Raw genomic sequence first — 17051 nt, 5'->3', positions numbered from 1 at the left:
TTAAAGAGAATGAGCATATACCTGGAACTGAGATATAAGGGAAACACAGTAATGCCTACAGACATGATGGGATCCAGACCACAAATAGAAGTGGTAACCATAAATTCTGATCCTGAGTGGTTTAAAAAAAAAAAAAAAAACCCTTAAGCATAACAGGAGAATACGAATTTACGGGGATTGAGGAAGGAAAAGGTTTTCTGCTAAGAGAGACTGAAGAACCTAGAGCTAGGGTGAAAGGAGAGATCAGATACAGATTCAATACTGAAAATTACAGCACATTACCAGCTGCTTTGGACAGAATTTGCAATATCCAGGTTGAATGAGAGCACTAAGTTGCTAATTTAAGACTTGGTTCTAAACCCCAGAAACTTGAGGGTCAGGTGGAAGTAACCAGTGTCAGACATGGAGGAGTGAACATAGGTAAGAAAATATTCACTGACACAAATGGGCATGAAAACAAATACTTTAAAGGAAAACTAATGTTAAAACTACTCTAACAATAGAAATTTTACCCCAAGGGAAATCAAGGTTATCAAGCAAGCTAAAAAATTATTTTAAGTGTGTGTAGATTCTCAAATAAAAGGAAGAACAATATTTATAAAAACAATAACTTACAAAACAGGAGTGATGACTAAGAGCAGGTGGTTATAAAAAAAAAAAAAAGAACCAATTAGAAATTCTGGAAATGAAAAGGTCATATAGTGAAATAAAAGATGATGTAACTATTTGTTTAAAATATCCTCTGTTAAGAAAGTGGACTAGGGAGTTATCCTTCCAGTCTGGGGAAAATAGCCTGTACAGATGATAGAAAATACCAGATTAGATGCTTGGCTGGCATTAAGCAGACCAGCACAGGCAAGTTGTATTATGTATTTAATATCTTCGTTTAGAATCTGCGCATGCATGTGTGCTGTCACTTCAGTCATGTCCAACTCTTTGCGACCCCTTGGACTGTAGCCCACCACGTTCCTCTGTCCATGGGATACTCCAGGCAAGAATACTGGAGTGGGTTACCATGCCTTCTTCCAGGGGATCTTCCCAACCCAGGGATCAAACCCAAATCTCTCTGTCTCCTGCTTTGGCAAATGGGTTCTTTACCACTAGTGCCACCTGGAAAGCTGAGCAATCCGCAAATGAAGAAGGTAACTTTGTCAGTAGCTTCCTGCTAGAACTGTCTTTGGACCCTATTGGCCTTTTAGGGAAAATTACATTTATTCATCTGCAGAATTGCCAGAGTACCTGATTGTATATGTAGAAAGGCTGGCTCTCCTTGAAAAATTTCCTTCTTGGTCAAGAGAAATACCTGGGAACTCTGCTCAAAGGTCCTAAAATAACTTATTGATTCTGATTGGATGGTAAATTACACCTTGTCCTCTCTATTTGAACCTGAGTTGTCTATTGGACTACCAACATTTAAATGAATAAAAGATAAGAAACGTCATAGTATTATTAATAATAAAAGGAAATAGGAACTAAAAATCTTTAGTTCCTTTACACCTATTTTAGCTGTGGGGTATTTGAATGGAGTTATATATTCAATAAACAACCCTGTATGCTGAGTCTCTTTCAGTGTGCTAGTTCCAGGGAAAATGAAGAAGACTTTATGTTTTCTAGGCAGAGCTTTAATAATCAGCTTCTTTGGACAGCAGACAAACTCAATAAAGGAGAATATATATATATTTACTTTCCAAAATAATTTATGTTATTCACTTAGAGGTTAAAGACACAGGTTTTGCAGTCAAGCTGCATGAATTCAGAGTCCGGCTTTTCTATCTTACTAGCTGTGTGACCTTATGCAAGCTACTTAATCTCTCTGTGCCCCAGTTTTATCATCTTCTAAATGGGAAAGTAATAGTACCTGCATCAGGGAATTATTTTGAGAAATAATTAATTAATATATGTATAATTGCTTAGAACAGAACTTAGTATACAGTGAATGTTCAATCAATGTTAGGTACTATGATAATATAATAATTATTATAATCTTAGATTTGATGAGTACATAGCAATTTGACTTTCAAAAATTCTAATATATAGTGTAAATGTCATATAAATATTAGCTATTTGATAACAAATTATATTAATGTTTATTATACTGCTGCTTATTGTATATTTATATGAAAGTAGCCAGAATCATAGTAAAAAACCGCCTTTTCCTTTCTCTTCAGTATATCTGAATTGGGAATATAAGATAAAGAGGTAGAGAATTGAGGAAGAAATAATATAAAATACCTTTGGTTCCTGAGGGTAGAAGACAGTCCAAACAGATATATCAATAGCTAGGCAGTAAAGGAATTATCTGTCAGAGGAAGTCATGAGTAACAGAGCTGAGGTTGATGGCCTCTTTCTATTCCAAGAACAACCAGATTACTACAGAAGTTCTGGAATCTATCCAGAGAGCACACCCTTGTATGGAATGTGTGAATGACAAAGTAGCCAAACCACAAATGAATGATGGTCCCTTTAGCTCACATAAGTGGAACAAAGGAGGGAGCCCTAACTTGCTTCAGCATTTAAAGTTACAGAAAGAAAATGAAGTCGCTCAGTCGTGTCTGACTCTTTGCAACCCCATGGACTGTAGCCTACTAGGCTCCTCCATCCATGGGATTTTCTAGGCAAGAGTACTGGAGTGGGTTGCCAAAAATTGTAGAAACTTATGTCAAAGATCCATTATTTTAAAAAAATCCGTTGCATCAATCTTTTGACCTTAATCCCTATCCTGCCTCAAGATTTTCACACCACTACTTCAGACCTGGGGACTGTGATTCTCTTAAAGACTGTTTGGCAACCTGGCTTCAAGATGTTTGCACAACCCTCTGTAACCCAACGCAAAACTTCTCGTAACTCAGCCATGTGATATGGAAACCGTTAGCCCTCCTCTGGCTCCACCTGTGGGCAGGGACAGTAGTTTGATCACAATTACAGCTCATAAAGAATTTAGTTGTAATTCATGGTCCTGTGTTTTCTTTACACAATTGATGAGCAAGCTCAAGAGTTCTTTTATATTTCCAAGGTTGATGGTTTTTTACATATACAGTAGAGAAGCTAAAGTGATTCAGTCACCCTTTGAGCATAGATGAATAGGCAGTGGGTGTTCAGATTTCAGAGATAAATTACCCCAGTGAGAATTGTCCTCCTTCCCAGGTGCCACTGTTCAGCCGTGTATCATAAGGGCACAAGCTGATGTATTAATCTCCAAATATTGTAGGTATTTTCTCACAGCAGTCTGATAGTGATGACACTTCTCTTCACTAGAGATTCTGCGTGCTTTGATAGACTATGTAATTGAGCATCCTGAAACTTCAAATGCAACAACAGCTTTATTTCGACTTCTTGTCACTTACTTTTTGCCTTTAAGCTGTGCTCAAAATACGTGAGGTGGGTAGGTATGAGCTGTAACAGAATTTCTCAGAGCATGTTTGTGAAACACCACTGTAAAAGATACTCTGCACACACACAGAAGTTCTACAATAACTTTAGAGTCACCCTACTACATTAGTATATTAAAAGTTCCTTAACATTTTTCATTAAAGAAATCTGGTTGATTTTGTTTAATTTAGCATTTCCCAAACACATTTGACCATGGAACCTACTATATCTGTCAGAACAAGTTTTCTGCAAAACATATGTAAAACCAAAATCAGCCACTGTTAATGTTTTGTCTTGGATTTTGGCTATTTAGGCCATAGTGATACTCTGGGTTCTGTTATGGCTGGGTAAAGGAAGCTGTTCTTCTATTACTCTGCAGTTTTTGCTCATTAATGCCCTGACAATAGAAGTAGATAAAGCAGGAAATTTATGAAGGGCATAAATTAGAGAAATATGAATAGTTGGAATGTCAATTATTAGCCAGTTCTACTTGACATATTAAAAATTGAGGGTTTTTGTGTTTACTACTGATCCCAGTCAAGGATTTATGGTAACTGAAAGAGTATGAAGTTATATGTTTTTATTTTTCCAAGTCCATATTTTAACCACTACACTGCAGTACTTCAGTACCCATTCGTTGATTATTAGGTTTAATTCATATTTGTTTTCAATTTGTATCACAACAGGAATGTTAGTTATTAGTGCTTATGAGTTAATTAAATATTGAATCACAGCTGGCTTGAAAAATTTCATCTCATCCATTTGCTATATAACAGAAAAGGAAAATGTGGTAGTAGTACCGCCAATTCCGGTTTCTATGGAGCCCTATGTTTTCTTTATTGTCTCCATCATTGTACTTGAACTCCCACTGATGTAAGTGAAGTTTTTGCAACTGGAAGGTCAGAACTAGACATGCGAATATGTTTGTGGGTTGATATAAGCAGAGTGCAGCCAATTATCATGACAAACATTCATCGCAATTATATTGTGATGTATATTGTATTTTATATATTGTATTTTCTGTCAGTAATCTGTTCTTGTGTATTGATACATCTTCTCTGTTTTAGGGTTGTTGAAAAAACTAACTACTCTAAAAGTAGATGACAATCAACTTACGATACTACCCAATACAATCGGAAAGTAAGTGCCAAAGTTTCATACCAGTCTGCTTCTCTAAAGCCAGAGACAAAAGAATATATTGAGTTTTCTACTTTAACACATTTTCCACTGGAGATCTCAACAATTTTGTTCATATTTAAACTCGTTTTAGACCACATTTTATTTACTTATATATTTGTGTATATCAATTTAGTTTTATATGTGAACATTACATTGACACCCAACTATATAATATGATAAGAAATTCTTGACCATTGCCCTTTCACAAGCAAAGTGATTACCCAGACCTTCAATTATATCAATGCCTGTAATTTTCCAGATACTAGTAATTTGGATGCTTTTGACTGAGCAGCAGCTCTAACTTCACTTGAATGTCTTACAAAATCAAATCAATTTTTATAAGATCTGCATTATGTATATGTTACCATTACACTGTTAGTAAAATTTGATATTTATAGAAACTTAATGTATTTTTTGGAGAAGGCAGTGGCACCCCACTCCAGTACTCTTGCCTGGAAAATCCCATGGATGGAGGACTCTGGTGGGCTGCAGTCCATGGGGTCGCTAAGAGTCAGACAGGACTGAGTGAATTCACTTTCAGTTTTCACTTTCACTTTTCACTTTCCTGCATTGGAGAAGGAAATAGCAACCCACTCCAGTGTTCTTGCCTGGAGAATCCCAGGCACGGGGGAGCCTGGTGGGCTGCCATCTATAGGGTCGCACAGAGTCGGACACGACTGAAGCAACAGCAGCAGCAGCAGCAATGTTTTTTTATTTTTTTTAACTTAAAAAAGGTTTTATTGAGATATAATTGACATCATACAATGCACCCATTTAAAGTATATGATTCAATGGTTTTTAGACATATTCACAGATATATGCAACCATCACCATTTGGAACATTTTCATCTCAAAAAGAAACCCCATATCCTTAAGCTGTCACCTCCCTAGCCATCCATTCCCAGCCCCCTGGTTCTATGCTGCTGCTAAGTCGCATTGGTCCAGTTGTGTCCTACTCTGCATGACCCCGTAGACGGAAGCCCACCAGGCTCCTCTGTCCCTGGGATTCTCCAGGCAAGAATACTGAAGTGGGTTGCCATTTCTGTCTCCATTAACGTATTTTTAGACTTAAGGAAATAAACATGTTTTAGCTTGCATAAAAAGCTTCAAGGTAAAAGATCATTGTTGCCTTTTAAGAAAAAAATATATTCCATTTATCTGAAAGTGATTTATTTCTAATTTATGTTGTCATTAATGTTTGATTTACAGTTCTTAAAGAAATGTATGTATACTATTATCAATGTTTCATTGGAATTATTTTGTTTACAACAAAAGTGAGAAATCCATAAGCTATCTTCATTCTAAAATTTTGTAAGGCCATTTTATAGGAATCTTGTCCCACATTTCATGTAAAGAATTATATAAATCCACATTTTAACAGATTTGGGTATACTTGGGGTGGGGAGAAAGCTTTTTTAAAAAAACAGTTTTGTTAGACATGATTGATGTACAATAAACTGCATATATTTAAAGTCTACAATTTGATGTTTTGATATTCATATAAAGCCATGAATGGAAATGTTAGGGAAATGGACTATACTATATTTTATTGCAATAAAAAGGAGAATAAAAAAAGCAGTAGGAAACCTATGAGAAATCTCTACCTTCTGCTCAGTTTTGCTGTGAACCTAAAATGGCTATAAAGTTAAAGCCTATTTTTAAAAAAGGAAGACTGCCTGACAAACTGTGGTAGTCAGACTTGGGTGTTTGGTAGACACTTTCTCAAAAATGAACAGAGTGAGCTTTGTTACTTCAAGGACAACAACTGACAGTATTTGTTGCCAACAGTGAAATTTGAGCTATCAAGCAAAAGTTGGAATTTTGAAAAATTTGTATCTGCCACTGTAACTTTGACGGCTTCCATACATTTAAAGGCTTTCTGATAGCGCTGGTGTGATCATGAATGTGATTTATTGAGGTTGTCTGTGAAATGCATCAACATTTGGAAAATCTGTTTAATTCTGTAAAGCAACATTTTTCATGACCAATGCATGAGCTACAAACTCACACATGAGAAACAGACTCATTCAAAGTGCAAAAGGATTAGTTGATGTTAATGTATTGGTATGAAGAGTAAGAAAAGTTCACTGATGTATTTTAGATTCCATATTGCAATTACTGTATCCCCTAAAAAACCACCACTTGTTGAGTTTTCATATAGTATCAAAGAATAGTCACAATTATTCAAAAAGACTGTGAAAATACTCCTCCCTCCCTTTTCCAACTACATATCTATGTGAGATTGGAATATATATATATATATATATATATATATATATATATATAACTTAATCAGAATAATATACAACAGCATATTGAATACAAAAGCAGATATGAGAATCCAGTTACCTTCTATTAATTTAAACACTGGAGAGATTTGAAAAAATAAAGCAATGTCACTCTTCTCAATAATGTTTCTGTTTTGGAAATATAGATACTTTTATAAAAATATGTCACCTACATTAACATGTCATGGATTTATTATTGTTATTTAAGACTGAATAATAATTGTTTTTAAATGCTCTTTTAAATTTATAATATGATAGATACCAATAGATATAAACCATATAAACAAAAGTACTTTAGGATTACCAATGATTGTTAAGAGTGTAAAATGGTCCTAAAATGAAAAATTTCGAAGATTTCAGTTCTACAATACATTTTTTGGTTGGTAAAATTATGACAGCCATTTTCTCACTTACATTCTCACTTCAATGGAACACTTGTGCAAAACATAAGCCAAATCTAAACTTTTATAATACACCTTGGTAAACAATCTTCATGAAGTAAAAATGATAATGATACAGTGGCTTTGCTTTTCTTAGGGAATTCAGAACTGATAGATCAGAGGTTTAGCTCAAGGCTAGAGATAAATTTGATTAGAATACTATTTAATGTCACCCCAGGTCACATGCAGAAAGTATTTTGTAAGTGGTGGAATAGTTATTGTTGTTGTTCAGTCGCCCAGTTGTGCCTGACTCTGCAACCTATGGACTGCATCACACCAGTCTTCCCTGTCCTTCACTATCTCCAGGAGTTTGCTCAAACTCATGTCCATTGAGGCAGTGAGGCCATCCAATCATCTCATTTTCTGTCATCCCCTTCTCCTCCTGCCTTCAATCTTTCCCAGCATCAGGGTCTTTTCCAATGAGTCAGCCTCAGGTGGCCATCACCCCTTTGCATCAGGTGGCCAAAGGGTTAGAGTTTCAATTTCAGGGTTTCAGAGTCTTATTTTATTATGAGACATTCTATCTAGAACTCTGCTCACCAAAATGTTAAGATCAGCTGCAGTGAGCAAAAATATTCTCATTCTGCATATAGCATGTTTCATAGATTAAACTTATCTTTGGTAGTTTTTAATAGTCCAACTGTAAAAATTGCTGAAAGAATTCAGCTGTCTTTCACAGCTGAAATAGATTCCATGACTTTTGTGCCAAATGACTTGTAAAATTGGTTATTTTTGTTGTCAAATCTTAAGTTGTGCCTAGAAGTTCCAGCCATTCTAAGAACTGAGTGTGCAATGAAAATAGTAATAAACAACTTTTTGCTTGTGTTCACATTGTGCCAGCTACCATGTTTGGTGCTTTACATGTATTCTTATTTAAAGACCCCATCAACACTATTCAACGTGTATCATTTTCTCCCGATTAACAGATGCAGAAACAAAGGCTGAGAGAAGTTATCAGATCTCAAAGCTAAACTGTTAATTGACCTATGATGCTTCTTAATATATGAGATAGTTGAGTCACATATTTTGCAATATTTGGTCATTTAAGAGCTCCAGTGCTCTAAGGGCAAAGGATCTTCCACAGGAAGAGAAACTGCACTAAGCCTTCTCTCTGTTAGCTTCGTAGTTTTGGAGAAAAAAAATGAAAGCTCAAAAATTTGAATGGATATTTTAAAAAGTCATTCCATCATAGCATATGGTCAAAGAGAAAGACTGGAATCAGAAAATTTGATAACTATGCAAAGCTGGATAAATCACTTCTTTCCTATGGGCCTCTGACTGCTGAGGAATAATGCAAGGAGCACTGGGTTTAGAGTCCAGCAGCATGGGTGTGATCCCTCGCTATGCCACTTAACTATGTGAACTTGGACAAGTGTTTAAATTCTCAGTGGCTTAGTATCTTCATTTGTAGTTTCCACCTATGTCTAAAATTCTAATTCTTTGATCTAGATGTTTAGTTTATATAACATTAATACCCTAGATGGTAAATTCCAGTAGTCCACTTACTAGACTGCTATAATGACAAAAAAATAAGCATTCTATGTACCTGGATGCTAAAAACTGTGCTTACCTCTATTCTCTAATCATAGAAAGATACACAAAGAGCTAGAAATGTACGTGACTTTGGGAGGAGAACTTGGGGGCTGGGCAATAGAGTAAACAGGAGATTTCCTTTTATTGAATCCCCAGTGTACTTCTTAAGATGTAAAGTTATTCCAGTTAAAAACTTAGAGAGTTAAACTTAGAGAGCATACACACACACACACACACACACTTCATTTGATAAAACCCAAATTCCTTCACATTAGTATTCAATTCTTTCCATAGTCTGGTGTAGACTGCTGATTCTCAATATGTGGTCCCCTGACCAACATCATCAACTCCAACGGGGACCTTGTTCAGTTCAGTTGTGTTCGATTCTTTGCCACCCCGTAAATCGCAGCACACCAGACCTCCCTGTCCATCACCATCTCCCGGAGTTCACTGAGACTCAAGTCCATCGAGTCAGTGATGCCATCCAGCCATCTCATCCTCTGTCGTCCCCTTCTCCTCCTGCCCCTAATCCCTCCCAGCATCAGAATCTTTTCCAATTAGTCAACTCTTCGCATGAGGTGGCCAAAGTACTGGAGTTTCAGCTTTAGCATCATTCCTTCCAAAGAAATCCCAGGGCTGATCTCCTTCAGAATGGACTGGTTGGATCTCCTTGCAGTCCAACAGACTCTCAGGAGTCTTCTCCAACACCACAGTTCAAAAGCATCAATTCTTCGGCACTCAGCTTTCTTCACAGTCCAACTCTCACATCCATACATGACCACTGGAAAAACCATAGCCTTGACTAGATGGACCTCTTTGTTGGCAAAGTAATGTCTCTGCTTTTCAATATGCTATCTAGGCTGGTCATAACTTTCCTTCCAAGGAGTAAGCGTCTTTTAATTTCATGGCTGCACTCACCATTTGCAGTGATTTTGGAGCCCAGAAAAATAAAGTCTGACACTGTTTCCACTGTTTCCCCATCTCTTTCCCATAAAGTGATGGGACCAGATGCCATGATCTTCGTTTTCTGAATGTTGAGCTTTAAGCCGACTTTTTCACTCTCCACTTTCACTTTCATCAAAAGGCTTTTTAGTTCCTCTTCACTTTTTGCCATAAGGGTGATGTCATCTGCATATCTGAGGTTATTGATATTTTCTGGCAATCTTGATTCCAGCTTGGGCTTCTTCCAGTCTGGCGTTTCTCATGATGTACTCTGCATAGAAGTTAAATAAGCAGGGTGACAATATACAGCCTTGACGTACTCCTTTTCCTATTTGGAACCGGTCTGTTGTTCCATGCCCAGTTCTAACTGTTGCTTCCTGACCTGCATACAAATTTCTCAGGAGGCAGATCAGGTGGTCTGGTATTCCCATCTCTTTCAGAATTTTCCACAGTTTATTGTGATCCACACAGTCAAAGGCTTTGGCGTAGTCAATAAAGCAGAAATAGATGCCTTTCTGGAACTCTCTTGCTTTTTCCATGATCCAGCAGATGTTGGCAATTTGATCTCTGGTTCCTCTGCCTTTTCTAAAACCAGCTTGAACATCAGGAGGTTCACGGTTTACGTATTGCTGAAGCCTGGCTTGGAGAATTTTGAGCATTACTTTACTAGCATGTGAGATGAGTGCAATTGAACATTCTTTGGCATTGCCTTTCTTTGGGATTGGAATGAAAACTGCCCTTTCCAGTCCTGTGGCCACTGCCAAGTTTTCCAAATTTGCTGGCATATTGAGTGCAGCACTTTCACAGCATCATCTTTCAGGATTTGAAATAGCTCAACTGGAATTCCATCACCTCCACTAGCTTTGTTCGTAGTGATGCTTTCAAAGGCCCACTTGACTTCGCATTCCAGGATGTCTGGCTCTAGGTGAGTGATCACACTATCGTGATTATCTGGGTCATGAAGATCTTTTTTGTACAGTTCTTCTGTGTATTCTTGCCACCTCTTCTTTTTTTTTTTTTTTGTCTAATTTTTTTAACTTTAAAAAAAAGTGTATCGAACCTGGACTGGCAACTCGTTTCTTACATGATATTTTACACGTTTCAATGTCATTCTCCCAAATCTTCCCACCCTCTCCCTCTCCCACAGAGTCCATAAGACTGTTCTATACATCAGTGTCTCTTTTGCTGTCTCGTACACTGGGTTATTGTTACCATCTTTCTAAATTCCATATATATGCGTTAGTATACTGTATTTATGTTTTTCCTTCTGGCTTACTTCACTCTGTATAATAGGCTCCAGTTTCATCCACCTCATTAGAACTGATTCAAATGTATGCTTCTGTTAGGTCCATACCATTTCTGTCCTTTATTGAGCCCATCTTCGCATGAAACGTTCCCTTGGTATCTCTAATTTTCTTGAAGAGATCTCTAGTCTTTCCCATTCTGTTGTTTTCCTCTATATCTTTGCATTGATCACTGAGGAAGGCTTTCTTATCTCTTCTTGCTATTCTTTGGAACTCTGCATTCAGATACGTTTTGATATTATAATATCAAATTAATTTGATATCAAATTATAATATAACATTAATTTGATATATATAATATAATATATTTATAATGTCAAATTAATTATAACTATAATTATATAAAATTATATAATTTTATAATATTTATATTGTATCAAATTATAATATAATATTATAATATTAAATTATATAATATCAAATTTTATAATTGTATAAAATTATATAATTTTATAATATTTTATATTGTATCAAATTATAATATAATATCAAATTAATTATAATTTTATAATTGTAATATAACATCAAGTTAATTTAATATCAAATTATAAATTTGATATTATAATTGAAAAGTTAAATGATGATACAAAAGATAAATAAGAAACTAACATAAGAAATGGAAAAATATCACATTCGTGTTCTCTAACTTGTATAATAGGTTGGACACGCTCAGTCGTGTCCAACTCTTTGTGACACCATGGACTGTAGTCCATGCAATTCTCCAGCCCAGAATACTGGAGTGGGTAGCCTTTCCCTTCTCCAGGGGATCTTCCCACCCCAGGGATCAAACCCAGGTCTACTGCATTGCAGGCAGATTCTTTACCAGCTGAGCCACCAGGGAAACCCAGGGAACTTGTTAGGAGTGCAAATTCTCAATCTCAGATCTTTTGAATCAGAAACTCTGATCATCAGACCAGCAATCTGTGTGTTAACAAGATGTTCCAGGGTTTCTGATGCATGCTAAAGTTTAAGAACCAATATGTAGATTCAGCTTCTTAAACAGCTATCCATTGTGATGCTGGTTTAAAACAAAGCTCCCTTAAACAAGCTTGCATAATGGTTGGCTGTTTTGGCTCTGGAGCCAGACCTTTTGGGTCCAAAATCTGGCTTTTCAATGTATTATTGGGTTTATAGCCTTAGATTCCTCCTCAGTAAAATGGAAATCATAATAATGCCTACCTCATGAGAATGTTGTGAGAATTAAATGGGAAGTACTCACATGTTAAATAAATGCTTCTTAAAAATAAAATCTAATAAGGTAAAGAGTTACTGACAAATCAAATTGGGGGTATTTGGATTCAAAAAATATGTTTACTTGTTTTGCTACTTAATTCTTCTCCTTCTGCCCACCCAGACCACTGCAGCTTCCTCTAAATTCAAAGCTCAGTATACCTACTAAATGAACCAGTATTTTCTAAACTTAATTCCTCCAAATAGTCATTACTTGAGATTTTAATAGGTATGACATAAAAATAAGCTTCATGGACAAATAAGTTTAAGGAACTCTTTACAAAAGTTAGAGAACACTAATGTAATATTTTCCCATTTCTTATGTTGGTCTCTTATTTATCTTTTGTATCATCATTTAACTTTTCAATTATAATATCAAATTTATAATTCGATATTATAATATCAAATATAATTTTCCAATATAATATGCCTTCCCAACTAGAATATGCACTCCTTAATGGTTGATAACATGTCTTGAATATGTTTAATCCCTTCATGGGGAAATATTTGCAAACCTTGGAACTAGATTGGCTTCTCCATTCATTAACTAATTGAACTTGGGCATGTCAAATCACATCTCAGGGCTGCAGTTTTCTCATCTGTAAAAGCGAAGTAATAATACATCTTAGAGGTTATTGTCAGACTTAATGTTAGATAGCCTTCAACAAATCATAATAGTCATCAACAATAATAAGCAAAAAGACATTTCTTTACTGATCCTTGCTTATGTTTATCTGTGTGAGGATTCGTAATATAACATTAGTGAAACATCCAGTTCTTAAAAAGAAAATGTTAATACTTATGTACAAAATATAATAATACATTGTCATTATATATATTATATATAATAATAATATAATAATGGAATAATGCATTATTCTGCTCAGACTGCCATAACAAAATAACCATACATGAGTGGCTAAAACAGCAGACATTTATTACTCTAAATTCTGAAAGCTGAGAAGTCCAAAATCAGTATGGTAGCAAGGTGCATGCATGCTGAGTCACTTCAGTCTTGTCCGACTATTTGCAACTCTATGGACTGTAGCCTGCCAGGCTCCTCTGTCTATGGGATTCAACAGGCAAGAATACTAGAGTGGGTTGTCGTGCCCTCCTCCAGGGTATCTTTCCAACCCAGGGATTGAACCAAGTCTCTTATGTCTCCTGCATTGGCAGGCAAGTTCTTTACCACTAGCACCACCTTGGCATCCCTGAGCTAGCAAGGTAGCATACCTTGAATCGTCCCTGATACTCCATACAGCAGGCATTATAAACCAATTTTATAGATGAGAACACAGGGATTAATAAGTAGATGAAGTGCACTCAACTATTAAACGACTATGCAAGCCTGTCTCAACATTTTTCACATCCCCAACGTTACTTCTATTGTTTTAAAAGTGAACTAAGAAAGTGAAGCCCAAAGTCATTTACTTTTATGTTTATTACCACCTACATAATAGAAGATTTAATGGCATCTGATGGTTTCTAATGGTCATACATGAAGTTAAAGTGAAATTATACATTAGCTATGTAATACAGTCATAATTCCACTTCCTCATTAGCTCAGTAACTGAGGGTTAATAATAACCTCAAATGATACCCTGAGAAGGGCAATATCTTCTCATCCAACACTAATTCATGGAAACTGAACTAGAGAACAATGTAGTTTTAGATTTAGAGAACAGTTTTAGAACACTAAGTCAGTATTGTGTTTAACATCAAGCATTACTGCCTCCAATAGTGTCACTAGGACTGACATGTGGTCGAAGGCAAAATTTTACCAACACAACTACTGTAATATGTATACATGAATTTTAGCTGTCATTGACATATTTTGTGTGTGTGTGTTTCATGTTATCCTTGAAATATTAGCAAAGGACTTTAAAAATGTGTGGTCCCAGGACCAGCAACTTCTATATTATCCAGGAGCTTGTTACAAACACAGAATCTAGGCCCCATTCCAAATCATTACATCTGAATCTGCATTTTAACAAGTTCGCCTGGGGATCCATATGCACGCAAAAGATTGGGAAGTACTGCTTTGTATTTTGTTTGTTTGGGTTTTTCGGTCATGCTGTTTGTGGGATCTTGGCTCCCCAATCAGGGGTTGAACCCACACCCTTGAAGTGAAAACATGGAGTCCTAAGCACTGGACCACCAGGGAATTCCCTGGAAAGCACTTTTTTAAAGTATTCTACACTTCTTTGTAGCTTGATTTTACTTTCAATGTGCACTATTATAGACAATAGAAAAAACTTCTTTAAAAAGATAGGTTTTTGTCTTTTTATGCACAAACAATGCAGTTTTGGTGTGCTACAGGATGATGTGAAATTTGTATATACTGCAAAATGGTTACTACAATAAGTCTAGCTAACATCTGTCACCATATATAGTTACAAATCCCTGGTGGCTCAACAGTAAAGAATCTGCCTGCAATGCAGGAGCCATAGGAGACGCAGGTTCAATCCCTGGGTCCGGAAGATCCCTCAGAGGAGAAGATGGGAACCCACTCCAGTATTCTTGCCTGGAGAATCCCATGGACAGAGGAGCCTAGCAGGTTACAGTCCATGGGGGCACAAAAGAGACATGACTTAGCAACTAAACAACAGCACAGTGCTATATTAGCTCGTCCTGACTTATTTATTTTATAACTCAAAGTTGGTTCCTTTTGATCACTTTCACCCATTTTTCATACTTGCCTAACCCCACCTCTGGTAAACACCAATTTGCTCACTGTGTCTATGAGCTTGGTTATTTTTTCACTTTTATGCTTATTTTTAAATTTCACATACAAGTGCAATCATACAATCTTTGTCTTTCTCTGTCAGACTTATTTCACTTACTTTTGTCTATCCTTTGGACACCAGTGATCATGTGAGTAATATGGTACAACTGTACTCAGGATCCTGTAATAAAATACTTTAGGTGATTTATAGCAGGACAGCCATCAGTAAAGTCAGTTGGAATGTCATATTTTGAGTTTGAATCCTTTGAATTTCAGAGATAATTGAAGGATGTGTGTTTTGCACCTAAGTTTTCTTTGTAACACAAAGGTGTAAAATAATTTCAGGGTATAAATTATTAATTCAACATAGCCCATGATCCAGTAAAAATGTTATCTTTTTATTTCAGGAAGTGCTCACTTTACATTGTCGTGGGGACTATGAAAACAACCATGCACACTGAAACTGTACAAAATAATCTTTTTAATCAATAAGGAAAATTATGATAGTTTTCATGAAGGATCTTTAAACCCTTTCAAAACATCAAATACTGTTACTGTTGGTTATCAATATATTGGAAAAATGGAAAAATAATAAAACCAACATGTATTTAATGTATCATCATTGTAAACATTAGGAGCATTAAGAATTAAAGTGGGTTTTTTGTGAAAAAAAAAAAAACTATCAAAATTACTTTGAACAGTACTTGCCTTGTTTTCATCATGTGAGTCATAATTCAGAGTGGACACCCTTTCTATGTATCAGTGAAATGTCATCCTCTTTTAAGCTTGGAGCAGCTTCCAAACTTCTATCCTTCATGCTTTCAACACCATGAAATATCTCTAAGAGTTTCTTTAATGTAAAGTTTATTGCCAGAGTCACTTCCTCTGGGACATCATCCTTTTCATTACAATGACTTTCCTCCTTGATGTCAACAAGTTTTCCTTCACTAAGCTCCTCTGGCAGCAGATCTAAAGGCTCTTGAATAGTGGCAAGCATTCCCATAGTCAGCTGTTTCTTCTATAATCCCACATATGTTCAGTTCAAATCCTAAGTGTTATTTGCACATTGTGCTGAAAGTTTCTGCTATACTGCATCCATATTACTTGCTATTACTTCCTCCCATGATGCATGCATATTTTCAATTGAATGCTTTATGTCATATTTCTTCTAAAATTCAGCCAAAGAAACTGTCCGATCTCTAGTTATAGCATCAAACTTATTCCAAAATGTGTGTAAAATAATAGGCTTTCAAAATTGAAATAGCTACTTGGTCTACCAGTTGAATTAATGAAGTTGTCCTTGGTGATAGAAAGCAAATTTTCATATTTTCATTTAAATCCCCAAGAAACTTAGGATAACCAAGAGCATTACCCAACAGGAGTAGTGCTTTAAATGTTAAATTTTGGTGCCAATAGTATCTCTTCACAGCTGATTGACAAGAAGGCAACACAACTACAGGATTTACTGTCCATATGTGAACTGAAGAGCAGATGCACAGAGGCTGATCAATGACAGACTGAAAAGAGTAATGAGACTCATCACTGATCATGATGCGCGTCTGTTATTTACATTGTGATCTGTGGGCTGAAGAGTTAGCAGCAAAGCTTTTACTTCATGTAGTTATTCACAGTTAATATAGACCTTCCCTAGTGTCTCAGACAGTAAAGAATCTGCCTGCAATGCAGAAGAACCAAGTTTAATCCCTGGTTCAGAAAGATCTCTGGATAAGGGAATGGCTACCCACTCTAGTATTCTTGCCTGGAAAATTCCATGCCTGGAAGGCTATAGTTCATGGGCTACAGTCCATGAGCTAAACTCCATGGAGTTGCAAAGAGTCACACACAACTGAGTGACTAACACTTTCACAACTGATATCCCAAGGTAATTGGAATTTGAGCCATGTTAATGGAAGACTAATGCTATTTAACAAATCCTGAGCATTTAACAAATCCTGAACATTACGTTGCTGGTGTGTGAGATGAGTGCAATTGTGCAGTAGCTTGAACATTCTTTGGCATTGCCTTTCTTTGGGATTGGAAT

General features: G+C 36.1%; 1 protein-coding gene across 1 annotated transcript in view; it reads left to right on the top strand.

The window, feature by feature from the left end:
* Positions 1 to 17051, top strand: part of LRRC7 (leucine rich repeat containing 7) — a 622375-nt gene that overhangs the window by 468919 nt on the left and 136405 nt on the right. The window contains exon 11 of the mRNA XM_061411605.1: positions 4437 to 4509. Coding sequence (XP_061267589.1) covers positions 4437 to 4509 — 73 coding nt within the window. The remainder of the gene's footprint in view (positions 1 to 4436; positions 4510 to 17051) is intronic.

This window comes from Bos javanicus, chromosome 3 (assembly GCF_032452875.1).
Source record: "Bos javanicus breed banteng chromosome 3, ARS-OSU_banteng_1.0, whole genome shotgun sequence".
Taxonomy (NCBI): Eukaryota; Metazoa; Chordata; class Mammalia; order Artiodactyla; family Bovidae; genus Bos; species Bos javanicus.
Note: the sequence above shows the minus strand (reverse complement) of the source record. Positions and strands in the feature narration are given on the sequence as shown.